This window comes from Columba livia, chromosome 7, assembly GCF_036013475.1.
Source record: "Columba livia isolate bColLiv1 breed racing homer chromosome 7, bColLiv1.pat.W.v2, whole genome shotgun sequence".
In the NCBI taxonomy this organism is placed as follows: Eukaryota; Metazoa; Chordata; class Aves; order Columbiformes; family Columbidae; genus Columba; species Columba livia.
In genome coordinates this window covers 8805261-8832755 of record NC_088608.1, presented here as the reverse complement: position 1 = coordinate 8832755, position 27495 = coordinate 8805261, and the positions used below count along the sequence as shown (strand labels likewise).

Here is a 27495-nt window from a genome sequence, read left to right as displayed (position 1 = left end):
ACTGGAAAAAATATTCCAATTGACAGGCAGTTACTCCCAATTTTGCAATATAATTGAAATTTCAATATGACCTACAGGTTTCATAGATTTTGCACGTCCTAACAGCAGAAAAAGAGAGTGGAAATTAAGAACGTAGAGATAAGCTCTAGCAAGCAGTAAATGGATAAGCTGATTCCCCAGCTTTCCACAAATTAATAGACGCAGCCTAGTAAGTATCACATTTTAAGGACAGCTGAATCAAACAGCAATTTTTCACACCTAAAATGGCATCACAGCGCTTAACAATGGATAAGCTATAAAAAAAAAATTATCCTTTTCATGCCATTTCTGCACAATGTGTTCTCATTCTTGACCAATACTCTAAATCACAGACTAATTAATGACTGATTGCCATTAGTTATGTATGTAGATTCTGATAGGTAACAATAGTTATGCTGGAAGTGAAAGAAATAGTTGAACTGGCTAGGAACAGTAGAGATCACTCTGGATCTGCCCTTGAACCAAATCCTTTAGTCTAACTAGAATCAGAGGCTGCATCTACAAATACTTTTGCAATGTCAGAATTTAACTCATGCATAAAACTTTCAGTAATACCAATTAATCTGGGTCTGATGTTTAACCTCAAGTAGGCGTTTATAGAAAAATACCTGTATTTGTAGGACATTGTGAGAAATATTAAAAACATTAAAAGCATACTACATTTCAAGACACATAAGCCCCATTTCAGCTAACACACATTTTAAACACACGAGTCCTGGCAAAAGCATTCTTACAGAAGCCATGTCCTCAATGCCACCTTCATAGTTACGTAAACTGATCAAAACTAAAGGCCAGACGCTGGGATAGAAAGAATGGGGAACGGGCCCCAGAAACAGAGCTATGGGGAAAGGAGGAGACAGGATGTGTGTTCCACATGTCTGAGACAACGTACTTCCTGAGCACATGCATAATCCTATTGCTGAGACACGAGCCTTGTTGTCTTGTGCAGGTAACTCAAGGCTATGTATGTAAAATACAGTAAAAATGGCTAGCTAACAGAGAAACATCCAACGCAAACAGATAACGACCCTTTTCAGGCAGCAGTGTGCTCAATGTGTGCACATGGGTTGTGGATGCCTCATGTGCATTTGGCTCAAGTTTGGGAAAAACTCATTGACTTAAACTGGATTAGGACTTAAACTACTGTGTGTGGTTAGGAAAAGCACTGGTATTATGTCAGGTGAGCTTTATTAAGTAAGTGGTATAATTTATAAAATCACAATCTAGAAGTCCCAGCCAGCAGAAGACTTTAAAATGTTGCTCCTCTATAGAAAACAGGATTTGCAAAACTTGGTTTGAATTCTTCTTACTTGTTTTTTTTTTTGGTATGGTCTTATCCTAGTGCACATAGTAGCCTCCATATATATATATATACACCATACCTATGCTATACATACGTACTACATATGTACTATAAATACCACAAAGCAAAGCAATCCTTTGTGGTGACACTGGGAACCAGACAAGATATCATTGCACATTAAAACTGTATTAAACTAATTGAAAAATAGTTAAACATTGCTAATAAAACAAGATAAATAGTAAACATTAAAAGACAGAGACTTTCCAGTGTTCCATAAAACCACACCTTTCAGACAAATTAATTATTTGCATCATAAAAAAATGCTAACCATGAAAGAAAATATTCCAGAAGAAAGTAATGAGTAAAAAGCTTCAGGTGATTTTTTGATTACATTAAAAACAATTCCCATTCTTCATAAAATATGCAGAACTTTGCATCTTGAGTAGTGTGAGTTACCTTCAAAAAATTACTTTCTTTTTAATCTTGCAAGAAATGAAACCTTGATTGGGTAGGTAGATATTTGGAATATATCCAGAAAGCAAAAACGACAGCTATTCTCATGTTAGTGGCACAGCATCTGTCAAGAGTTTTCACATACCTTCAGGAAGATACCTTAAATTAAGTCAACATTGCACTTGATTTCAGAGATCAGAGTTAATATTCTGCAAACCCAAACTGGCTGCCTTGTTTATTTCATAGTTTCAATTTCAATAGCTGTAATTCACCTTGGCAAATAAACAGATCTATGAGGGGCTCGCCCTCTGAATAAATAATAAAATTTAACTTGTCAGGAGCTTCCTTTGCTTTGAATGAAAAACATTTCATTTCTTTGTAATGGTGTTGAATCTAAATCCTGTTACAAGAGACTTAATGAGCATCCCTGGAATAAAAACTAATGGAGTGTTCCAGATACGTGGCCACCTTGATGAACATTAGAATTACATCTGAGACCAGGTGGAAGAAAAGGAAGATGCGCTATACAAAATATGTCTTCATTTGACGAGTAAAGTATTACTCAGTGATATTATACATTGTTAATAAACTTTCTTTATCTGAAACTATAATTTAATATTTATGTATCTGATTTACATGTGACAAAGTAGCATATTCTAAAATTAGAGTGTAACCAGCAAACTATTAACTACTAAAAACAATACCAAAACACAACCCAAACATATTTTAAAGAAATGATAGATACATTTTTGTACTGGGGAAAGATTTCAATTGCAGATATTGTTTTAAATACAGCTGCTAATTACATCTCAAAAAAATTCCTCAAGCTCATAAAGACTTTCTGCTTAGGGAGTCCTGGGTATATACATAAAGACCAAGAGTACACTACCAAAAAGTCCCTTATTGGTTACTAGTAGGTGCAGTAATAATAGTAAATGCTGAAATTGGGAAAAGAATAATTTTCAATATCAATGATATATGATGCACTAGACAATATATCCCCTTGGAGCAGAAACTAGAGAAAATATCGTGCCCTTTATTATCTCTGTGGTTTCTTATGTGTAATAATAGACAGCAAAAGAATTGCACTTACTGTAACATTGAAGTGTTAGGTTGCAGCTCACCTTTTAAAATATTAGTGGCCATAATACTTATGATAGGTTGTGCATTATGCAAAGATGAATAAAGATGTGTATTTAAATTAAAAAACGAGCAACCACGTACAGAACCAACAGTGAGGCTTAACATAACAAACATGCACTAACCCTACACTTATGCAAAACTAATTTCTTCCAGGAAACTGTAACCAACTGTTGACCTTCCACAAAGGTAAAGGTTTTGTCCCTTGGTAATATGTTTGGACTTTGCAGTCGAATTCCAGTTTATTAGCTCATTGTCTGTAAATGTGCTGTTCCACTGTGATATCCTTTAGCTGCCCTTGAGCTTCTGCAGAATCTGCAATCTTACAGTCACTTTTATTTAAGGTTTTATTGAGCCACAAAGTAAGTCCCCTTCAGTACTACACAAATAGGCTTCCTTATTCGTCCTCTTCAGGTTCCTGTGGTAAAATTGGTGTCTCCTCCTTTAAACAAGCACTAAAAAACCCAAGGATTGTGCTGTAAAGGTGATATTTGCTTTTCTCAGAAGCAATGTTATGACCTTCATCCGGGTAGATCTAGCAAAGGAGAAGAGAAAAAAGAAAAAAAAAAAAAGAGAAGTAAATGGCTTTTTTAAAGGCTTTTCAAATATTTAGGGGTCTAATCTTCTTTCTCTGATCTTCAAAATGTTTTAGATGACAACAGGATGATAACATTAGTTTTATGGCATCAAGAAAAGCTAATAAAACCTGAAGTAAAACTCATTCTCTTGAAATTTGAACTTAAATAAAGCCACCACTGCAGCAGGATCTGCAGAAGTGAAAAAAATATATATTCTCAGCCATTGTGCTCGTAACTGGCACAATAGCTGGGATTTTCAACAGTATCGAGGTATCCAAATCCCATTAATGTCAATAAGAATTAATTACCTTATGCTTTTAGGGACCTCTCAATATCCCAGCTTCTAAGTATTCAGTGAAAAACCTTTTTATTTGTATTTTAGCTTTTTTCCTATCTTATCTAAAGCCCATCATCTTTCTCCCCTAGGGTAGATGTGGGCATTTTTATCTCTTAATTCAAATTCCACTGGTAATTTCTCCTAAGTGAGGCTGAACAAAAATATGCAGGCTGAATGAAGAAATCCAGACCACAGGATTTAAGATGAGAGACTTGTGGTGGCCTGACGCAAAAAGCTTCAGCTGCTTCCTCAAACTCAGGTTATCACAGGTTGCAGGAGAACAGTTCTATTGGGTTCTTCTGAGCCACCTCTGTCATTCCTGCATCTTCCTCTCTCCGTAGGCCTTCACATCACCTCTAGCTGGGACCACAGGGACAGCTGGAACAGATCCTACCCTGCTCAGATTTTATACATATAGTCCTTTTCCATTAACAAGTGATGCTGACACCCACTCCCTGATGTGAGCTCACACGCTTCAGTGAAAACTACAGGTTCACTTAAGGTTCTGTAAGGTCGAGGTTGGCAATGTGTAACATCAGAGATACTTGGAGGAGTTACCCAAAATCATGTTGAAAATAAGGGGAAATTACTTACATGTGACCCAGTATTTTTTAGGTAAAAAGGGAGTAAAGGAGTGATATCCCCATATTACAAAGAGTGTATGCGGACTCTAAAGCACTTTGTCTAGTGTTGTAGGATAAACAGGTGGAAAAAAAAGGAAGAAGAGAGAGAGAAGAAAGAGCCCAGAAGAATGACAAGATATAGTTCTTGACATCAACTCTTAACAGTAAGGAAAATAAGATTAAACAGAATTCTAACTGCAAATTGTGGTAATATTGGTGTGTTGTCATAGGGAGGGTCCTTCTCAGAAGAGAAATAGCAATATGAGGTTAAATGTTAAACTATATTTATAGGACATGTCACAGCGGCACATACCTGCATAGTGTAATTAACTCCATCTTTTATTAGATGTTTAATTAGTTCTGCTGAATGCTGAAAGTGGACTTTAGCTGCAAGACAACAACATTTACATGTTATTAGAAAAACCTATGCTAATATAAAATACTTATCTGTTAAACAGCTTCGACTAAAAATATTTTTAACCTTTGTAATTACTGAATCTGCAGCTGACTGGTTCTGGTCAGAAGCCCCACCACTAACAGTGACACAGGGAGTAACAGCAGAGGTTTCGGAGCAGGAGCTGGAAGCCCCAAGGAATCCAAGCTTTCTGGGCATTTGGTGAGGGCTCCTCTCTCTACCCTTGATTTACACACACTGCAATAGTTCAGAGGTGTGTAAAACCATTCTGTTTGAACATCATGACAGTTTATAATTGTGTTAAAGGAAAGTACATTGGATTTTCTATTGCTTCCACGAGGTTATTGCGGCCCATACTTCTTTAAGTAATGGGCTTTCTGCAACATATCAGTAACTTAATCTTGTGTGGTAAAAACAGGCAACTTTATTACCATCTCCTAACTCTGCAGAGGCTGCAAGGGGGCTGGGCAGTGTCACCAGATGTGATATTAAGCAAGGGCAGCAGGCAATCAGAGCCCTAGTCTTGAACACCCTGTATTGCTCAGACATCTATCAGAGTCCCAATTCCCTTCAGCGCCAAGTTCAGAGGGGTAGAAATTGCTGCTGCCTTTTACAATCAGCAAAGTCTGAGACCCTCATGCCTTCTCAGTCACCCAGTATATCTCCTCTACCCCTCTCTCCCCTGCTCTGGGAAGAAACGCTGGATGTTGGGATTGCACTTGGGATCCATAACACGGGTTTGACAAGTTATACCGGGGCGACAGGCTGGTGGGTGCCATCCTCACTGTGCGGTTGCGCGTGTAGGCACTCTCACCTCAGCCCTTGTCAATGCGAGGGACTCATCCCTCCAGACAGAGGAGTAAGAAACCGTGGTTATCCCACATTCACTAGGAAAATGCCAGGGAAAAAAGTAGGTATGTCAATTTGTACAGAAGAGTTTGTTGCAGCACTGAATTTGTGCCTGCATCAAAGCTCGTTCTTTAGACCTACATCAATTAAGAAAGTTCAGAAAAGTATACTGCAGTTAAATTTAAATTTGTAATTGCAAATTATCTCTTGATTGACACATCTTATGATTCAATTTAAAGTACTAGAACTTTGTTTTACTCGTTCTCTGTCTTAAACTACTGCTAAAAGTATTGGTGCTATTAAAAGGTTCCCCATAGCTTCAGCTTCAGGTGCTTTGGCACTACCTTGTAATTAATTCGCTGGAAAGTTTAACTTCCCGTTTTCTGCTGTACTTCACCAACTATACTGATAATTCTTTCTTCAATTGCAGAATCTCTATGAATTTAAAATACCATGAAAAATGTATGTTGTTCTATTAATAATTCATATAATAACTTTCACTAGCAAGACAGTGGTACACAAGTTTTAAACAAATTAGAACATACAGGTACAAATATCCAGCAAAGTGTCATCAGTTTAGAGTTAGAAGTGGCAATTGAAATAAAATAAAAAGTCCTACCAGAGGGATAATAAAACAAAAAATATACTTGCTAGGTGCGTGCCTAACCTGTCTTTGAATGCCTGGCTATTTAAAAACTCTGTCTCCAAATGTAACTGTGTCTGTAAATACTTACTATCAGCTGTCCCATGAACTATTAGCAAATTCGCTTCTTTTAAACCATGAAGATTGTGTAGTACGCTGGACACCTAATAAACAAACACACAAAAAGGTGTAACTGAATTGCATTTGAAGAGTAAAACTGCCATATTAAGTTACTTGTTTATGGTAACTTACCTGATACGTATTTTCCTCTTTTGATGGAATACCAAGGTATCTTTCTGAAAAAGCTGATGCTGTGAAAGTAAAAGCAAAAACTTGTGACTTCGTCAAAATTTGTTTTAAAAATCATCAGCTTATTATTTATTATTATTTTAAAATGGTTAGAAAAAAAAAAAAAACAAACACAAAAACGCCAGCTCATTAAAGTAACCTGGTCTGATAGCCTGTGCCCAGTAAATACCCATACAGAACCAAACACTCTGATTGAACGATGACATGGTTGACATTGGAAGAAATTCACCATTAACCTTAAATTCATTCCTATTTTAAGTCTTGATTCAGGCTGATATACCCAAAGGATTCTTAGGAAATGGGGTACCCGATTGAATTTCAGTGGGAAATGGGAAATAACACTCCTTCGCAAATATCAGTGGTGTTAATAATAATATATCCGTTGCACATTTTGGTAAACTTTCCCAGCATTAGCATTTAAAGAAGAGAATGAGACAGTGAGGTGAAACCTAGCTGATATGCCTACCTTGTCTGTCCTTAGTTAAAATGAATAGTAGGTCCATGAATAACAATATATTTTTAATAGACTATCACACAGGTGAAGGGAAGGGAATACTCACCATACCACTTCATATCTGTAATTGGTGCCACCACAGCTCCACATTTGAAAAGCCGTTCACTGGATTTCAGGACCATTGATGTAATGTAGCCACCGTATCCCTAACAACAGAAATGATATGGAGATATTTATTGGTTCATTTGTCTTTAGCAACAACAAAGTTAAAGGCCATTGTGCTAATCCAATGGTGTAATTTTACAGCATGAATTAATATCTGCAAGAATTGCTTCTACAGGAAATGTAAACCTACACTTAAGAGTGAATATAGTTTGACCTGGTCATGGTCTTTAAACTATGCAGTTAATATTAACAAGTATACTTCGGTTTAAGCTCCATTACTCTACCATGAAATACTAGCCTAAAGGTAGTAAAAGATTTGAAAATTACAGAAAAAACAAACATCAACCAAAGGAAAGGCTTTTGGGAATATAGCCTAGACAGGAAGATTTGTACTCAGTTTTTAATATATTTAATGTAGGTATTTGCTAGTTACCAAGCCACACTAAGCATTTTGCTGACAGGACAGAGAGTACAAGAATGGGGGAAACCTGTGACCCAATTTCAGTATGTCATTCCCTGACACTTGAACCTTCACAGATTGAATCCTATTGCTATAATCAGGTTTCTGCTACAGCATTGTCAGATATCCCACAAAGAGGTACAGATCCTGTACTGTTTTGCAGAAACAAAAGCTGCATGCAGCCACGCTGCTCTATATTATGCTCTGTATTATTTTTGTTGTTGTATTTTGTTTGGCACAATACCCTTAAGGAATAAGTTATCTCATGACAGGGAAAAGAAAAATGTATACCACCAACCAACCCCCAAAAAGAACAATGTGCGTCAAATGGTCACAGAGTTTTCTCATGGACTTTTTTGAATCTTGCCTGCTCCTGCTCTTCATGTCTAAATATTTAATGAATAGATGGTTTCTGTGGAAGAACAGGAATATTTGAAAATCCTTTAACCTTAGTTAAGAAAAATAAGCAAAGAGGAGTGCTCTTCAGATTCAACCTATAGTAAATGTGAACAGACACACTGAAGGAAACACAGAATAAGAGCTGGATTTTCAAGGTTGTGTGAGGAACTGCGTCATCTCTTTCCCATAGAAATTCCATCCCAGAAGGCCAAGAGCTACCCAGAATTGTCCATGCACAGGAACAGATTTTGCCTAAGAAAGAATTTTGGAGTGGGCACCAATAACTTGTATAACTCAAAGAGTTTAAGAGAATAGCAACTTTCCTCTGCCTCTGGGTCTCTACTTTTGGTTTTAATATTCTGTTTGTGTCTTTCACAGTAGCTTCGCAGCATAATTTTAATCCTGGGATGGCTATTGCAAGGTTATTTATTATTTATGCCTTGTATTCATTAAGAGCTTGTTTAGTTCTCCTGGGAAATTCTTCCCTTTGTGCTCGTGCCCTCGCTTCCAGCCAGGCTTTCCAGGACAAAAACATTACCAAGCGAGATCACATTTTTAGAAACACTTCACAATGACAATGCAGAAGAGTGTTCGTATGTTCTGATGCAAGGATACATAGTGACTCACTCGTTGTTGGGATTTCTGGTGGTTGCAACCTAATTGCCGTATTTTCAGGAAGCCGGTTGGCTGTAAAGTTGCAACTTATTTTCAAGCTCTCTTTCTACTTCCATGAAAAAACCCCCACAAACTACATGAAAACACAGTTTGCTGTCTAACAGTTTCAAAAGGCCCTTGGATCGCGCATTGCTTGGGCTTGTACCCTCCCAGAGGTGAGCAAGGGGGCACTGGGAGATTGCCTGGCAGTCAGAAGCAGAGATTTTCCACACTCCGCCCTTCTGGTCAGTCTTCTTACTCTTGTGCCTAGTTCACATTGCTGATTGTGACAAGAGTTGTATTTCTGTGTAGTTCTAAAACCTACATGAGACTGTGCATGAGCCCAACTTTATGAGGCCAGCATTAAGCAATTCCAAAAACATCTTATTTTCAAGCAGAGTGCACATCCTATTTCTATTCTAAATTAATGCATAGAAAAAAAAAAAAAATCTTCCTATCAAATTGTTGTACATAGTAGAAAGGAAATGAGTTTTAAAGAGATTTTAAATTGACTCTAAAATAAGCAAATTGGAGGCAAATACAATTAACCCTAGGAAACTGTTAAACAGATTTTTGTTTCCTGCTTCTAAAACTGACTTAATAATTTTATGAATTTTTGTTTGACAGTAGAAAACAACTCAGAGGTTAGCTTGGAAAGGGTAAATTTCCCTGAATTCAAAGCAGCACCAAAGCTTATCGAATTTCCCAGTTTCTGCTCTTGGCTTTCTCATATTTCCCCTTCTAACTCCTCAATCTTTCTTTCAGAAAATAAATGCAGGAACACCAAAATCAATATTTTGTGAAAGAAAAAAGTCATCTTTGTGGCTGCCTTTGGCAGATATGCAAAACCATGTTTACATTAATGCTCTACAATAACTGACGCATCACTCCACCGTCAGGTTAAGTGTCCTGCCCAAGGCCATGGAACGAGCCAGTCGCAAAGGGGATGGGAACTACAGGTTTCGATAGTGGAAAGTCTGCTACTCTTGTAACTGATGACTGAGGGGTTTGTCTTGGTATTCGACCAGAGCTTGTTAGTGCATTGAGGTCAAAGGCACAAAACATCTTCATTTTTAAGAAAACACTTTTTAAAAATAAAAGTTGCACATGCTAGTTCATAGAAGAAGTAGCAATTATGTGGTGTTTCTAATTGTTGTTTTTAACAGACATCAGTAAAATGCTATTTAGTTTGTTACTAAAGGTTGAGCCTTTGCCTTGTTCTATCTCGTGCCAGAGGCATCAACATGCCACACGGTGAAGCCAGCTGACATAACAGCAATGGCAAGATTTCTAGCAGATGGCGCGAAACTGAAGTTGTTGACAGTACCAGAGGGTTGTAACTCAGCTAAACTTACAGGGTCAGTAAGACATTCAGATAGAAAAGTTGCATTGGAAGGCCACTGTCAATTTAACTGCAGCGCAAATGTAGAAGTGCAAGAAACAAGCTTTCGCAAAAGCTAAGGCCATATTAAGCATTTATGAGGAAAGCAGGTTTTTTAAACAAATACTTTTTCCTACAGATTCTGAAACACAAATACTGCAGTACCATAGAACTGATCTGATAGATCTCAAACACCAATTCCGAGAGTAAAAAATAATACACAGAACTTACAGTAAATTATATAAAGGTTTTTCCCCCTCTTTCAATAACCGTAATTTTCTTAGGAAAACAGATAAAAATATTTGTTTATGAACTGATAGGGTTTTCTTTAAGAATCATGATGATACATTCTGCACATTACCTTTCCAAATATACTCAGCCTCTTAGGATCAATGAAGGGTTGTTTCAATAGTGACCTGCAAGGAAAAAAGTGTTGTATTTTGGGGTTTTTTTTGATAAAATGGTGAATTTTACTTGTTGAATCAAGTATGTAAGGAAAATCGTTTGTACAGTAAGGAATTGTCATACATGCAGATCAGGCGGAAGAACACATTATACCAATAAAAGTATTATTGCACTGAGAAATGTGATTTGCTTTCTAATTCCTTCTTGATACGGCAAACAGCTGGTATTGAGCTCATCTCATCTAACTTTAGATATCTGAATTTGAACATCTTGTCTAAATTGCCCATTTACATCTGCTCTTCAGTTAAAGGAGAGCAGAGAGACACCCTCAAACAGCCATTCTTTCCCACCCATGTTGGAAACCTCTGTCAGTGTGGGGAGAATCACCCTCCAGAAATGCCAGGATTTCCCATTGAGTATAGCTTAAATGACTGGCTTTGACCAGGTGCCTAGTCTTCCACCACCTAAAGGATGGTAAAATCAATGCAACTTCTTGAATCTAGATAATTATCCAAATAATTAATTCTCTCATCAAGGCCATTAATCAGCAATGGTGAATTTTATATAGGAAGATAGAATAACCTCGGGGCAAAATCCAACTGCTTTTGAGAAGACAAAACCAGCCACAGTATCTTCTCTCAGCCAAGGGCACCTTCCATTTTTCCCCATGCAGCGCATCCACGTGTAATTTAGCCTAAAACATCTTAGTGGTTCAGTAGTGAGCTCGGTTCTCACAGCCCAGTGTATGGCCTGCTCCTGATGGTCCTTTCACAAGGATCACCTTGAGTTGCTTTGCTCAATGCAGCCCATTCCTGACCAGCATGAACATTAGGAGACCTATTGCTCAGATATGTCATGTCAGAGACAGCTGCCTACTCATGCAATGGTTGAAGCATCAATCCCTTTCAAAAGAAGAAGAAAAACCCAACCTCCGGCTTAAAATCTGTGTTTCCTTGAGAATCCCTAGAAAAAGTCTATCCAGACCTTGGTATCAGCCATTTTGGCATGTGCACCCTGAATAAAGAGTGTTGTCAAAGCCATGTTGGATTACACCACAGACGGAAATGACTCTTATCTGCGGCTGCTGGATTTATATCAGTCTAAGAATGATAAAGCAAATGAGAAATAGCAGGTATTTGCCCAAATTTTGCTCTGATTTACCCCATTATAACTCCATTTGCTTTGTATGATTATTCCAGAACTCTGTGGTGGAAATGAGAGTAGTATCCTATCATATAGGCCTAAAATACTGTGACACAAATGCAGCTAAATATTAACATGTGCACTGCAAGAAATTTTCCTTAGCAATTTAGACATGTACAAATTAGCTCAGATAGCATATTTACATCGCACACGGAAGAACAGCTTTATCAAAGAGAAGCAACAACACAAAAAGCAAACTCCTCTTTGATCTTTTATTTGCTGTTTATAATGAAAATATTATTGTTTCAAAATTTTCAACTGCATTAAAAACAAACATTAATGGCATTCACAATGCAAAGAAAACATTATGAGCAGGTTGAGTTAAAAATGTTCATTCATCAGACAAGGTAAAAGAGAAGAAAAGTTTGCACATACGTACTCTACGGCTGCTATTTGGTCCTTCACTTCCACTGATCCTAAGCATCGGTGGACCTCCTGGAGAATCTTAAGGCCTTGAAATCCACTCCCTCTGCCATCAAATCGAGCTACGATGACATTATCAGAGTTGACAAGCACTGAGTCCCAGTCAATGTGAAACTTATCTGTAACCAACTGGCTGCCTGGAGCTTCATCACTGCAAATACCAACACACCAGACACAAACGAAGACTATTGACAATGTGATGCACTTTGCCGTTCTCCGATATTTTATTTAACCTAGCTGGCCGAGTTCAGTCAGTTATGGAATCCTGTTGAATTATCGTCACTTCCATCCATACCGCCACATTAGCTAGTGCTGGTATCCCTCCAGTAGTAGTAAGCAAAAGAGTTTCTTTAACTTTATAACTGCTATGTTGCAGTGTTGCCAATACCTGACTATACATCATAGAAAGAAACAGAAAACTGAGGCATGTAGTGCTGCTTATAGGTTAATAAAGTGAACAGAAAAAAATAACATAATCACTAACGGCTAGCTCAGTTTTGAGAAGGCTCATGTAGAATTTGTTAAGTCACACTAAGCAGACATAAGGAAAATTAATCGGTATCCTGAATATGATTTTGTAGGATATATAATACCATTAAGAAAGATGCCATCTTAGAAAACAAAAATAATTGCATTATTGTATCCTTGAATGGATTTTTTTGAAATTCGGTACAAAGAAGACTAAAATACATATTGGAGAAAATTATATTTTCTCCATCCAAATTCAGAGCAAGAAATGGATGCCGGCAGGAGTGATAAGTTTATTTTATGACTAAAAAAAGGTGCTTTACAGCAGAAAAGGTGGAATAGAATAAGGAAATGCAGTTTCTAGAGGAACAATAAGCATTTTTTTGTTGAAGCCAAATATATTCTTTTCCTTCCAAAGAAAATAAAATGTCATTTTTAAAAGGGAAGCTTGTCATTATTTTTCCCCCAAGATAAACACAGAGACCAGGCTACCATAAAGTTGTACAAAATGTGAAATACTTCTATGCATGCTGCATCTGTCAGTTGAATGCAAATTAAAATGTAAAAGTGTCTGTGCTGGCTGTATGGAAATTAGATTGGACAGTGTCTGTGGGAATATCCTGTCTTAGGTGAAAGAAAGATGAAGACAGAAATTATTATTTTGCCAAAGAGACTTATATAAACCTGGGGGTAGGAAAGAGAGATAAAAATCTCCTACTATAACTACTGTCTTGTATGGACAACAATTTGCTGATACAATATCTAGTTTTGGCTGTGGATAACACAGACCATCTTCAAGGTAATCTCTTTATCAATTAGTAAGCTTATGATGAACATATATGTTCTCAAATTCAGACTGATCTACCTATGTAGTTGCTATATCATGCACTAAAATCAAGATTACTTGATTTTTGACTCAGTCACAACATGGTATGCTTGATTCACCATTATCTTGTGCATCAAGTTTTTACTTGGCTTTATAAAAATAAAGGAAGGGCATTTTTTTTTGGTTTGGTTAACGAGTTCAGCTGTGATTATGTTAACTGCCAACAGTGCAGAATGACTAATTTGGAAACACTGATTGTCAAGTTGACTCTGCAGAAAACGCATTTCAGAAGTATATTATCATTATTATTTACAATAAGAGCAGGAGCAGAACAATTCTTTCAATTTCTGCTTGTTGCACAGAGCAAGGTTTCAGAATTCAGCATTCTACACTGACATAGATGTTTTCACAGACCTTTTACCACTGCTTCCAATAGTAGAAACCGCAGACCAGTTACAGGTTTTCTTTCTAAGTTCTTCCAACTTTCCACAATAAGATAATATGTCAGAAATATCCTTGTTTGACTAGCTATCTTTCCAACAATTTAATGCACCCCACACAAGTGAAAAAATCATGAGTCAGCCTACTTCCCTCCCACCTAACACAAGAACAAAACAGCATTCACTTTTGCTTTACACGTTATATACCTAAGTATTATATGCATGCATATGTGTTTCTATGTATATGTTATGTATCTAGACACTTGGGAATAGGGGAAGAATTGTTATATTTGTAAGCCTTTCTCTATTAACAGGAAGTGCTTAAAACCAAAAGGGGTTTTAAATGAAAGATGATTCCCTCAGATAATTTCTTCTATTAAGAAAGGAACAACAAGAAGAACTTCAAGTTTCTCAATGAGCAAGGATGGTCAGTGATGTTTTCCCAAACTCCTTCTCTGGAGGGCACAGCTGGGCTACTTTTAGGCTCAAAATTTAAACACTACACATCTTCCTCTCCTGCATGATGGGTTGTTTGACGTATTGCTTTTGGAAGCAATTTTCCACTGGTTAATCTATTTCAAGAATGTCCACTGTAGTAGTCTGTGACAAGCATTTAAAGCTATTTCCATTGAGGTACATGTCAAAATTCCCATTAGCATCAAAAGGTCTCTTTACTCTTTAGCTGCCGCTATAAAATGATACTGATTATCTGAGGTGTGCTTCTGTCCTCCACAGAGAGACAGCATATATTCTATGCACCATTTAGGCCCCACTTTTAACCTTTTAAGTGGGGCTTCTGCAAGGTATTTATCTTTTGTGCAAGTTTGAACATCACCCCAAGGGCTCTGTAACAAAGTGAGTTTGTCACTACAGCGCAGTAATAGATGCACAGCCTGATTTGTGAAGTTTGTCCTGGGACTGCAGCTACCTCAAAGGTCAGGTTTTGTTTTATGCTCATCACTACTTACAGCCTAATTACAATTAACTACTGTTCTGTGGTATTCTCTTCATAGAATTATTTCTTGACCCCACTAGTAAGCCTGGAAGGAAGTCTGTGCCATTTATGCTTGAGTGTAATACAAATGCAGAAGTTTACTTCCCACCTGGCTCTGGATGGCCATAAGGGAACCACCGACTAGTCAAAGCACTACAGCAAAATCAAAGCCAGCACTGACAGGTCTATGTGAATCCACAGGCTCTTCAACATCCCTCAAGGGTTCCTTAAGGAGCATCATCTCCAGAGTCAAACATCAAGAGCGAAATTCTTCCCAATCCATTTTTTTTTTTTTCCTGTTAAGTAACAGCATTTCTACTTTCCCTATTTTATTTTTGCTCCTGACTTTCAAGGTTCAGAGCTGTCTTGTGTGTGCCTTCGACAGCAACTATACTCAGATTATGAGCCCACCGTGGCAGTGCAACTGCTGATGACTTGGTCATCCTGCTGAAGTTCACCATTGAGGTACCCTTTAAATAGACAGAAGCCATCAATAATAAACCAATACCACTGACCTTAGTGGGTAATTTGTATGCTTCCTGCAAGGCAGCCACATACATCTCAGACAGTTTGGAAAAAGGGGTAGCTCATCATAAGTTCATATATTGCTGAAAAGGGAAGAATCTGTTCTTTCAGATTCTATAACTAAAAGCTTAAACTAAAGTCTCTGTTCATGACTTGAGTTACAGCCTACAGAGGATAACGTAGTGTTACCAGAGGGGCTGCTGCTGTACTCTGAGCAATACTCCTCTGCCACGCTGCTATCATGACTGCAGCAAAATTTATTCCAGGTTTTGCACCACTTAAAATCTAAGTGGCAAGATTTTAAATAGGAAATTTAGAAGTTAGAGGGCTGACCAAGCAGCGGAGGAAACAATTTTAAAAGACATATGGCAACTAACTGCTATCATTACTGCTTAACTTCCAGTACAACTCTTCTGTTTCTGCACAACAGTGGATTTGATGCAGCATATGGAAAAGGTATCTTGATAGCAAATATGTCAGAAAGACTCCAACTCCATGCATTAAATCTATGCAAAGAAATACCACTAATAAATGTCATCTTTTGCTTGTGGTGAAACTGAGTGGGGAAAGAAGACCATTTTGCAAAAGCAGTGTAATAGAAAAATCTACTTCATTTCCAGATCTTATAAGCATCTCTTTCACAAGCATCAGCTTTGAAGCACACCCATCACAACAGGTAAAAACTCATGGAACTTGAATAGCTCCAAACACTGAGGACAAAAAATTCCAGATGTTTTCTCTCTATTCATATAGCTTGTTCAGATATAGCAGACTGCAACTGAAAAAAGATCATGTGTTTACAACTCCTCCCTGCAGATATGGTCAAACAAATGAACACATCACCAGAAGTGATTCCATTACCAGGGTCATAAACATGACTGAAATAGATAGAATAATACAAAAAATAAAATGATCTTTCTTAAAATATCTTTCTGAAACCCTTGAGGCTGAAGACTTTAAAAATGCGATTTTGAGAATATGAGATGTAACACTGTCCTGCATCATCAGAAAAGGAGGTGAAGTTTTGAATCTCCTCGTCTTTTTCTGAGGAAGATTAAATGAGCATTTTATTCATGTATCATGATGTGTTCTGCTGTGAGAGGAAATGGAGGTAGGGGAGTCTGATCGTAGATCAGCTATTTTCCAAGCCTTTTGTGGGGACACAACTGAAGAGAAAGGGAGCGAGCAGGTCCGTCACTGCCCAGAGCATCAGAACCGCTACTGCAAATGAAAAAGCTCAAGCAACCCTCCAGTCTAACCCTCTTCTAGCCTAAGATATATGACTTTTCCCTCTGGGCCCTGAAAAATATTACAAAGTTCAAAGAATGGGGAAGAAAATCTAAAAGAGCAAACAAATACTTTGATGTAACAGAAACACAACTGAGCAGTGAAATATTGCCACACCAGGCAGAGGCTGAATGAACATAGGCATTACATGGATGGCTTGCAAAACATTTAGTGCATCACTCACACAACTCAGGGATCCCCAAAAATGTGAACTTTGCAGCTGTTTTACAGCAGAAGAACTGGCCAAACAAAAAGGGCTTCAGGGATGTCCTCCATGCATACATACTGTAAAGCAGTGGAATTCACCACATATTTTTACAATTCACCATGTATCCAAGCATTGTTTCTTCACTTGCAACAGCTGCCAGTTAGAACAAGTAATATACTTTACAACAAATGAAAGGCACACAAGACAGCTATTAATACACAAAGTGTTACTGTACCTCAGATCTCGAGTATTTCCCAATACTTACATTATGCCTCTCTACATTTCTAGTCTTTTAATGAGTTATTCCTGAAGCTGTAGAAAAATCTTCGCTTCCAACCCTACTGTCTCATCTTGCTATCAGTCCCGAGAGTGTATTAACTGGAGGCATAAACAGGTTTGTTTGCCTGTGCAAGGCCTAAAACTTTCATCATTCAATGACAGGTGAAGTGATTCCTGTTTATTGCCAAAATATAAGAAAACAAGTAAACAAGCAAACAGAAACCTCTTGGAGACAATTCACTATTACCTTGGTGAATACTTGTTGTTTCTTTCCCCCTCAAAGATCAGAACAATCTCTCCACTAATTCAGGTTTACAATAACCACTTACATATTGGACAATTTTAAGTGGCGTTAGATAACAAATGTTGACATTTAAGATACATTTTCTACAGATTTTGAAGGAATGAGCTTAATTATGTTCAAGAAAAAATAAAGAATTATTATCACCTCTCATTTTATTATCTGGATTAAATTACAGTCTTAATAATTGCTTATGTGTTATCAAGGAGTGTATCTTCCAACTTTTTTAATAAGTAAGGTGAACCATGAGAAAATCAAGGATCTGAAATTTAAACTTTGATCTTAATTATACAGAAAAGAGATAATAATCCTTCTTTCAGGCAATTATTGTAACCCTCTCTAATCTATAGCTGTCCTGTATGCATTATATCAGAAGGAAACTGAGTGTGAAATGTGTTAGTGGTTTAAGGAGAACAAATGGAAGAGAGTGTTATAATCTGTTTAGCATTTTATAGCCTATGCATCACAACTCTGGAAAGAAAAACAGTGCTAGCTGGCATTACCAGTTTCTACATTAGACCTATCTGTTAGACAGTCCAGCCATACAGATGGACATAAATTTTTAACATAGCCATACAATAATCTCCTATTTGAGTGCTGCAGCATGCTCTGCAACTACTCATGGATGAATCTTCACAAAATCCTTATGATGAAGGTTACAGGATATTCGGGGATTGTTCCTTAAGCTGAGCTTGTGTCTACATGGAGCTGTACTGAGTTCACACCAAGGCTTCACACCAGGACCAGAACCCTTTGGTACAGTCTCTCTGGCAGGATGCAGCCTTAACACTCAGACACATGGGTGCCATATGCTGGCAGGTCAAATTTATCTGTGGGCAACCTTGCATGAATACAGGAGCCTTATTACAGTCAAACACTTAACATGGTTACTAGCTTTCAGTGATTTGAAAAAAAAAATACCAAATACCAAATAATATCAAACTTTCTTCCCTTTATCCACTTCTAACTTATTATGATTATACCCCTATTCATCCAGAGAGCACATGAATACCACACAGAAGTTGCTGCTGAAAAAACAGAGTAAAGGTATGAACCTCAGCCACCAAAACCCCACTGCATTCTGAGACAGTGAAACCAGTCACCAGTGCAAAAATCCTGCAGACAGAGCTGAGAGCACACAGGCAAACCAAGTCCTAGCAAAGTATATGACACAGGGAAGGTCAATCTCCACCAGAGGCCTGGAGTGACTCTGAAGGTATTACTGCAGCCAAACAGCCAGTCAGAGCCTGTTAGATCTTATACAACATATTTATTTACCCTTTAGCTTAGAGGACAAAGCCTATGTACACTTAGAACCTTCTATGCACTTAGAAGATTATATGCCATTAGAAGCTTATATGCACTTAACTAGGCATTTAATTTGCACTGCAGAGACATATTAAGCAAATTTCAGGTTTAAACTCACATTCGCCTTTTCCTCCCTCCATTCCCTCTCTTTTTCTTAAGTCCTTGTCAAATTGCAGTGTTACTGATATGGATATCAAAAGCCACTTCATATCTGCAAATACTTAACTTCTCCAGATATATATTTTCTTTTTACAGACATTTAAATGTATGTTGCCTGGATCAAGATGTTCTATAGAACATACAACTAAACCAACACTCTTACCAAGGACATCGGCAAGAACTCTTTTTCAGACTTTCAGGAGCTGGAATATAATGATAATTGTATCATGGCTGAGAATGTAAGCAGGGAAGTAGGTGTAGCTGAACAATATGAAAGACAGTGCTTGTTATCAGCCACTAATACAATTCCTGTTTATCACTTCTAGCAGTAGGAATAGGGGTAATTTCTCAGTCAGCCCCAACAGTCCTTTTGCCTGGGACTCAGGAAAATGAAATATCCTGGAAATGATACCATATATATAACTAATCAGTGTTTCCTGTAAAAGCTACATGTTCTTCTTGGACTGGATTTATTTTTTTTTTTTAATGTAGTACTTCTGATAATGAAATAAACCTTAAAATGTCAATTTGGAGTTGTGTAGGTTAACAAACTACCCTCTGCACACATGCAGATTTCCCATACTTCTTTCTCAAGAGTGAGGCAGAATTTATTAGGCTCCAATTATCATCCCACAGGGTAACCTCCCATAACTTCGGTGACAGTTTTCAGTTTTGTATCTCATTTGGGGACATCTTTAACTCAAAAAGGGATTGCTGGCAACCTTAGCTTAAAGTCTGAAAAAAGCTGCTGAAGAAAAATAACTTATTCCTCTCCTAGGGAAGAGGGGGACAGAACACAACGCATGTCACATCACATGAGCCAGGACAGATTTCAAATCTTCGGTTTCATAATTTCATTAGTGTGTAAGGTTTTCTGAAACTAATTCCTATTAGAGCTAACACTGAGAATTCAGTATTGCAATGGTAAGGATTTGACTAAAAAGGAGCAAAGTCTCCATATTGTAAATGTAGATACCACAATCTGTATTCATAAGTAGATGAATTTCCTTTTTATCCCATACGCACATCATAAAAACCTAAAATAATTATAAAACATATCTTTATGTTATGACTTGGCCACATTATTCGCTCACTGGGTACTTACAACTTCGGTAACTTTAAATTCAGACTTTGCCTCAATACTGTTCTTGGTTATTTCAACTTTTGATATCCAAGAGTATTTCCTTAGCGTTTTTTTTTTCCTTTTCCTGTCAGTTTTGGCTTTGGTCTTCTCCAGGTTTCTGGTCCTTCCCTCCTGCCTTCTTCAGGTTCTACACAAATATATAACCTCATATTCTGCCATAACTGTATACAGCAGACTACGTATTTACTGGGATACTTAAAAATGGAAGCATTATACTGCTAACACCTTGGTGTTTCCTTACTCTCAGAAAAAAGAATAAGTGCAAGCGTTTGCAACTCCCCCTAATGCTGCCGGTGTCAATTCACAGAGTCAGTTTGCCTTTGGCATATGTAAAAGAGCTGCTTAAAATATAACCGTGCTTCAAGAGCATACCTGCAAATATAAAAAAATCCCTGTGTCCTGCTTTTCCACAAGAAAAATGTGTTCATGAGCCATGTAAAGCAGAGAGCCTCCATAGCTGCAGACAAATACAACTGAAAAACCTGAGTTTTAAAGACAAACCGGACTTCAAAATAAGCAGTTCTGTGCGTCTCTGTCCTACTATCTAAGATCTAATTTGAGCAGAGGAATCTGGGATCACTCAGCAGCTCAAGCTTGTAAATTTGACCTAATATGCAACAATAAGGATCTCTGCTGTCACTAAGGGAAGTTCTACACAGCTCCACTAATGTGGCATTTTTATGAATTTAGCAGTGCTCTCCTACATCTGTGTTAGCAAAATCCACATAAATTCCTTCCAAATGGGACTGGAAGACCTGTGTGTATAGGAAAGCCCTCTACACCCACAGCAGATCCATGCTGAGCTCAGGAGGAGGAGCAACAAATGATGCCCTGAGCTGACCATCACCAGTTTTCCCCGGTAGGATGCAGGTACACTCATGGCTGCTCTCTTCCTCTGCCATACATTCTGTATACATGCAACTTAAAAGTTGTTTGTCTCTGAAGGAAATACACACACTATTTCTTTTTAAAAGAACAGCACAGGCTGCCAGGGAGTATCTCCTTCCTCCCACAGAGGGCAGGGATCAGTATTGACCCGGGAAAGATTGCAGAACTATTCACAGCTACACCATCAGGAGGGCCAGTGCCTCATGAACATAAAAGTACAACAAAGCAGAGCTATGTTTGACAGGCTTCAAGAACTCCAGACATCTCTTCCACATAGCACCTATAACAAAATCTTCACAAGAACAGGTCTTTTGATTTATCAACTCAAATCCATAAGGTAATTTTCCTACACAAGGTAAAAAAAAAAAAACCAAACAAATAAAATAAACTCAAAAAAACCATTTTCCTATTACAGAGTCAAATGTTTTCTATGAAGTATTTTTTTATTATTTTGAGTGATTCTACACAGATACTTACATTATTAATAGAAGGGCATACTGGTTTCGATCCGTGAAATCCTTTGGCAGTGACAACTGTAAAGGGAGTTCTTTTAAGAAAAGAGCAAAACATTAAAGGCTGGTAGTTACACAGATGAAAAACATTAACATTGTAAGAAAGCTTTTGGTTTGTTAAAGTAACATTTTGCCAAATTTACCGTAATCCTCAATGTGAAGCATTTTAATTTCAGTCTTGGAACTCTTTTTCTTATAAACAGCTTCTTTCAACACAGCATTATTTTCCAAAATATAAAACTCTGTAGAAAACAGGAAGAAAAAGCAAGTTGGAAAGTACGGAGAATCATCATATCGGAAATAAATCAAGATTTTAAAAACTTGAAGAAAAAGAGATAAACATGAAAGGATAAATCTTGTAAATGAATTCCTTCTGTAAATACTTCTTTTCTAAAGCTTTCCAGTTCAGGAACTGAGCAATCAGTTTAATTCAAAGCATATACATTTATTCCCTTTTTTGGCTTCGGTAGGCTTTGTTTTTGTTAAGCACTAACAAAGAAATTGCTGATGAACAACACAAATGGCAGTATCCTTGACAAATACTAAGAGCTGCCGGGCAGTATCTGCAGGGTCGAGCAGGGATCCTGCTCAGGCAACACACTCCAAGTCAACATACAGCCAGCCCAGCTCTACTTGATCACCACGTGTCCTTCTCTGTCTTCTGCACTTCAACCAAAAGCAAGACCTCAGTTTGGTTTAAAGCTGCAGACAGATCTGAAGCAATCCTTTTGCACATTAAAGAATAAATAATTAGTTCTTTTAAATTTTCTTTTCTTTTTTACTCCGATTACCAATCTTGCTTCCAAAATGTAGATTTTTTTTAACCAAACAAGTACCCCTTCGGGTAGGGCCAAAACGGGTAATCTAAGGAGAATGTTTGTTCTAGGCTGTCAACAAAAATGGAATAATTACAGTCTGAGGATAGAATAATTGAAGTAATCTTTAATCATTATTTTATGAATTGAAGAGAATAATCTAATCTTGCACTGAAACATTAAGAGTAAATTATCTCTTTTATTTGGTTTCTTGCTGTTACAACAAACAACATCCCTCTCTCCTCACTTGCTTTGCTTTGCGCTAAGATTCTGTACGTAAATCTCTTTTATAATAATTCACTATCAAGAGAATTTTAGATACAAGAAATAAAGAGTGAAAAGTCTACTTTCACAGAATTGAATAGCTCTACAGAAGTTAACGAATTTATTTTGAGCAGTAACAGCTACCCCTTATCAAGTTGGATAGAACTCCCTCCCCATGGTGTGCTATGGCAGTCAGCTTTGCAAATACTATCAACAGTGACATTAAAAGGAAAATAAAATGGAAGCCAAAGCATAGACATCAATTAATACTTGACGGTGTGATACTATTCATCAGTATGCTATTTCAACATGCAACGTTACGTCCACTGTTCTGGCTGAATAGTGGCTGATGCATGACAAAAGGGATGTAGATGAGTACAGTTTAGGACTTTTGGATTCCAGAAAAAATTCTGGGGATAATCTGTTGAATGAAATTAGAACAGGTAAGGATTGGTTTAGTGGTTTTGAATGGGAAGATGTCCCCTTTTTCCTCTAATCCACACGTTCATGCTACGTGGAGCAACAGTGGAGCTGCTGCTGAAAGACAGTCCTCCACTACAAAACCCCTCAAACAGCAACAGATTTGGTGTCAATATACAGGAAATTCATGAGTAAAACTTGAAAATTAGAGGTATTGAATACCCTCCTAAAAATCCTTTATTCCTTGATTTGCAATAATTGAAAATATCAGTGGAGTTGCTCTGATATGAAGAATGTAAGAGCAGGACTACGTTCATTGTATGTAGGTCAGATTTTATGACCCGTCATCCAAGGACTGTACCTTGCTTCAAGATAATTGGATTTTAACTTTAAAACCATCTCTAAAAATACAGAAGGTGTATCATAATGGCAGCATAATTTACATAGAAAGTGGAATGGATGAAGACCAACTTGTCATCTAATTAACTCAAGTGTAAATAGGCGATGAATATATACGCACTTAGCATAAAACATATCCAAAAAGCCTAGGAAATTTTTAGCCACTTGATTAACTTCTTTCCTTATCATTTGCAGATGTGGATGCTGCTGAGAGTTAATTAATAGAACTTTATATGAATGAGCCATCTATTAGTTCTCATTTACTTGTAACTGCCTTTCCCCTCCCCCGTCATCCCCAGAAAAAGCAAGGACGATAATAAAATATACCTAATCTATAAGGAATACTCACTTGCAGTATTACTTGTACTGTGCACGCTAACAACTGGAACGCCTGGCCCTGTTTTGAGGAGAGGAGAAAAACAGAGGAAGTGTTAGGTAGTCAGTACTCAGTATTTCAGTCAATGACAAAGAATGAGAACACCAGTGACCATGTCAGGCCAGATCCTGGCAGCCCGATACACATCCTTCCCAACACAGCAGGAACTCCACTGGTGTTTCTTGGAAAGGACATGGGTTGGACTATGGTACCAAAGTGTGAAACAGAAAGCACAGAGAAGCTTTTTTTTTTTTTTTAATCTTCTCATTTTAGCTATAAGTGAAGAATAAAACGAATTATGGAGGCATTTAACAGCACCATCTAAAATATAGCAGTTTGACATTCAGACACAGTAACTTTAGGCTGACTGGAAGTGAATTAATGATAATATTCGCTTATAATTTCTATGGAAAAGCTACAGAGATGTTGAAAATTTATCCCATATTTCACTAAAGCTCTTTCACAAGAAGCTCCTTTGGTACATCAGCTCTGCAAGACCAATGGCAGCATGGTTAAATCTAGATATAATGTAATCTAATCTTATTTCATGGTAATGTCAGACACTATATTTTTACTGTACCACTAAGAAGCTAAAAGCACCAGGAACAATTCTCCTTGTCAATAGGTACTGTACAAATGCACAAGACGGCATGTGAAACTGGGGTGACCAAACATTCAGCACACCCAGAAACAGAGCTGAGATCACTGTCCCTGCTCTGAGGATTCCCACTAGTGTAAACTGAGGAAGAAAATGCACCCCCACCCCGCACACAGAATTTGTACACAGGAAATCTAGTTTTATCTCAGTGAGACAAGAGCTTGAATTACATGCAGGCAGTCACTATTGGGCTAGGAAGGATGATGCAGAAAAGCTGAAGTCCCTGAGGACCCCGTGGCAGGTGAAGGCACGGACCCTCTCAAATTAGGAGTTCAGACTGTTCTTTTTCGGAGAAAAAAAAGATTCCCTTTGAGAGTGGTTCAGAGACAGAGCTTAATTTATGTGCTCTGAGTCTTCCTGAGGAGGTTGTCTCTCTCAATTAATTATGGCATGAGCCTAGGGAAACCTAAATACCTGAAATAAATAGCGTGATGCCATTCACAGCCTCTGACAGTCTCCTCTGAAGATTTTTATCAGTTTCATTCTCTGCCTCAAGAGAGACTATTGACAAAAACCCTACAGGTAAATTTCTGACAAATCAAAGCTTTCTGCCTTAGCTCTTCAAAAGATAATTTCTTCGGCTGTCTCTCTCTTTTTTTTCCCTTTTTCCTCCCAGTTCCTTTTACTTCTGAATTTGTCATCTTGCTTTGAATACTGATTTAAGAAAGACAGTTTTTGGAGGTGAAAGCAGTATCATTTTCCAGGCCAGCTCTATTTGTCATACTAGAAGACGGAAGGATGATAACAGATTTTGAAAAAGGCAGATTATAGTAGATTAAAGAGCCAATAAGCAAAGAGAAAAACAGACTTGTGTTACAGGCATTGTGTTACAGCTCATCAGAACTAAGCACAGCACTTGGATTTCCCATTGACCTCCTATAACTAAACACTAAAATCCACAACTTATTTCCTGCCGCATAAAGTCGGAAAACCAATTACTCCCTTTGTGAAGTATCTTATTTGAGTGGAAAGATTAACATCTGTTAGTATTTATGAAGTGCTAAAGGAAAAAATCCACTAACAGTGTGGAAAGTAAGTGTAAAGGACCCGCTCGCCAAAACTGAGAGGATGTAGAGCTGGTCCTTCATCTATAGAGTTAGAAATAACTCCTCACTCTGCAGAGCCTCTGGAGATGGATACAGCTGCTGTATTGAGACAGATCTCCTGGCTGAGGGTAACTAAGGAGGAAAAGCCATCCTAACAAAGGTAAACAGGAGGTGGAAGAATTGAAACATGTGTAGATCAAACCAGTTCAGAGTCCCCTAAGGATTTTTCTGGGCAAATTGCTTTTTGTTGCTGGAAAATGAGTGTGTATGCATGTAGGTGTGGTGTAATCTGTCTCCTTGAAGCAGTTTACCTCTTACTCTTACACGCAACTCTCTGCAGAGGAGTTTTAATACCTGCTCTCTGGTGATGTCGCCATCAACTTTGACACTGTCAAACACCCGCCTCACCACAGGCATTTTGCAGAGTTGTGGCAGTACACAGGGCCACGCTGCTTCCATAGCTGTCAACACTCTAAATAACCCCATGTTGACAACTATACATTAATGTTAGACACAGGAAAACCTAATGACTGTGTTTTATCATCCCTGCCCAACATCTGCAGCTTAGGACAGTCTATTGGTTGCAACTCAGGGGAGGGCAGGTTTAATGCTGGGAGGATGATCTACAGTCTTATCAGCTCAGACAGAGAACTGCCATCTCCAAAGTCACTGGAAGTCACAAGCTTGTGAGCAATTTCATGTGCAACCTTGTACTGGCATCCACTTATATCAAAGGAACGCATTAAAAATTACATTAAAAATTATTTGCTAAAATAATAAAAAGAAGCTAAGTTTTTGGGCCCCAGCATATTGCTAATTCAGGGCAAAACACTCGTCCCAATTTACCAGCCCTTCTTGGTGCAGGAATCTGAGATTTTCCCCATAGAGACCATTTCAAGCACAAGGGAAAACTCTGTTTAAGCCATAAGGAGCTCATTACTACTGCAGACTTTACTCAGATAAGGGCCTCAGGATTAGCTCCATAACTTCTGCCGCAGCTTAAACCATATATAAACCATACAGCTGGCATATTTTTTTCTAATCAACTATGTATTATAGGTGCAGTTCCACAAAAACAAAACCAAACCAACCTTATTTTACCCAATATATATTCATAGTTTGTTTGTTTGAATAGATTCAATTCTCAAGCTGGCAGATATTTTATTTTTGTGCAATAAAAATGTACAGTTGCAAAAAAAAATAGAAAAAATGCATGCAAATAGAATGGGCTATTCACGCGTATTTCAGATGAATTGTGTTCTACTCCTTTCAATCTGACGCTAGTTGAATAAAAATACTCGGAGAATATTGTTTGTAAAATACTGCAAGTTTCAAGGTCAACAGGTCTAGCTATACACTTTATTGCTTTATGCTCTTCTGAACCTGTTTTTATAATCTTAGTTATTCATCAGTGTTTATTTCCTGGGTGTAGGTTATAAATTTCTCAGTGTGGGATGGTTCTAGTTTTCTCTTTATACAGAAACTCTGAACCCAACTGGTGCCATTTAGTGCTGCTGGGAATGCAGCTAACAATAAAAAGCTAAATTGCAATTGTATTGATAAAGGGGATCTGTCTGTGTGGAAACAGTATCTCTTTTTTGGTAGATAAATGCATACACAGATATACACACTTATGTGGGTGTGTATAGATCTACTCTACGCACACACAGAGACATAGTGTCACAGAAAGCAGGCTCTCATTTTTAACGATGTATAGTTACACAAGATCAATCCCAATACATAAGATAACGAAGCTGTTATGAACCACAGTACTGTCACTATAAATTCCACATTTTTTGGTGAAGGGTTTTTATTCAGGTGAAATTTAAAAGTCACTGTCCTTTACTAGAACTGAAGGGCAAGGACTGGAGCAGCTTTCTGACACCACTTGTTATTTAGCTTTTACACAGAACATCTTTACTTACAATCTTGCAATAAGCTCCGT

General features: G+C 37.7%; 1 protein-coding gene across 2 annotated transcripts in view; it reads right to left on the bottom strand.

Annotated features, from left to right (window-relative positions):
* Nucleotides 1–1210: 1210 nt before the first annotated feature.
* The window catches only part of DPP10 (dipeptidyl peptidase like 10), a 495948-nt gene continuing 469663 nt past the window's right edge, over nucleotides 1211–27495 (bottom strand). For both annotated transcript variants that reach the window (XM_065070392.1, XM_065070391.1), the window contains exons 17-26: nucleotides 23820–23867; nucleotides 21716–21814; nucleotides 21538–21607; nucleotides 12190–12384; nucleotides 10564–10618; nucleotides 7250–7349; nucleotides 6633–6691; nucleotides 6472–6544; nucleotides 4787–4860; nucleotides 1211–3470 (exon numbers count right to left, since the gene is read on the bottom strand). In XM_065070392.1, coding sequence (XP_064926464.1) covers nucleotides 3333–3470; nucleotides 4787–4860; nucleotides 6472–6544; nucleotides 6633–6691; nucleotides 7250–7349; nucleotides 10564–10618; nucleotides 12190–12384; nucleotides 21538–21607; nucleotides 21716–21814; nucleotides 23820–23867 — 911 coding nt within the window. In that variant the 3' untranslated portion in view covers nucleotides 1211–3332. The remainder of the gene's footprint in view (nucleotides 3471–4786; nucleotides 4861–6471; nucleotides 6545–6632; nucleotides 6692–7249; nucleotides 7350–10563; nucleotides 10619–12189; nucleotides 12385–21537; nucleotides 21608–21715; nucleotides 21815–23819; nucleotides 23868–27495) is intronic.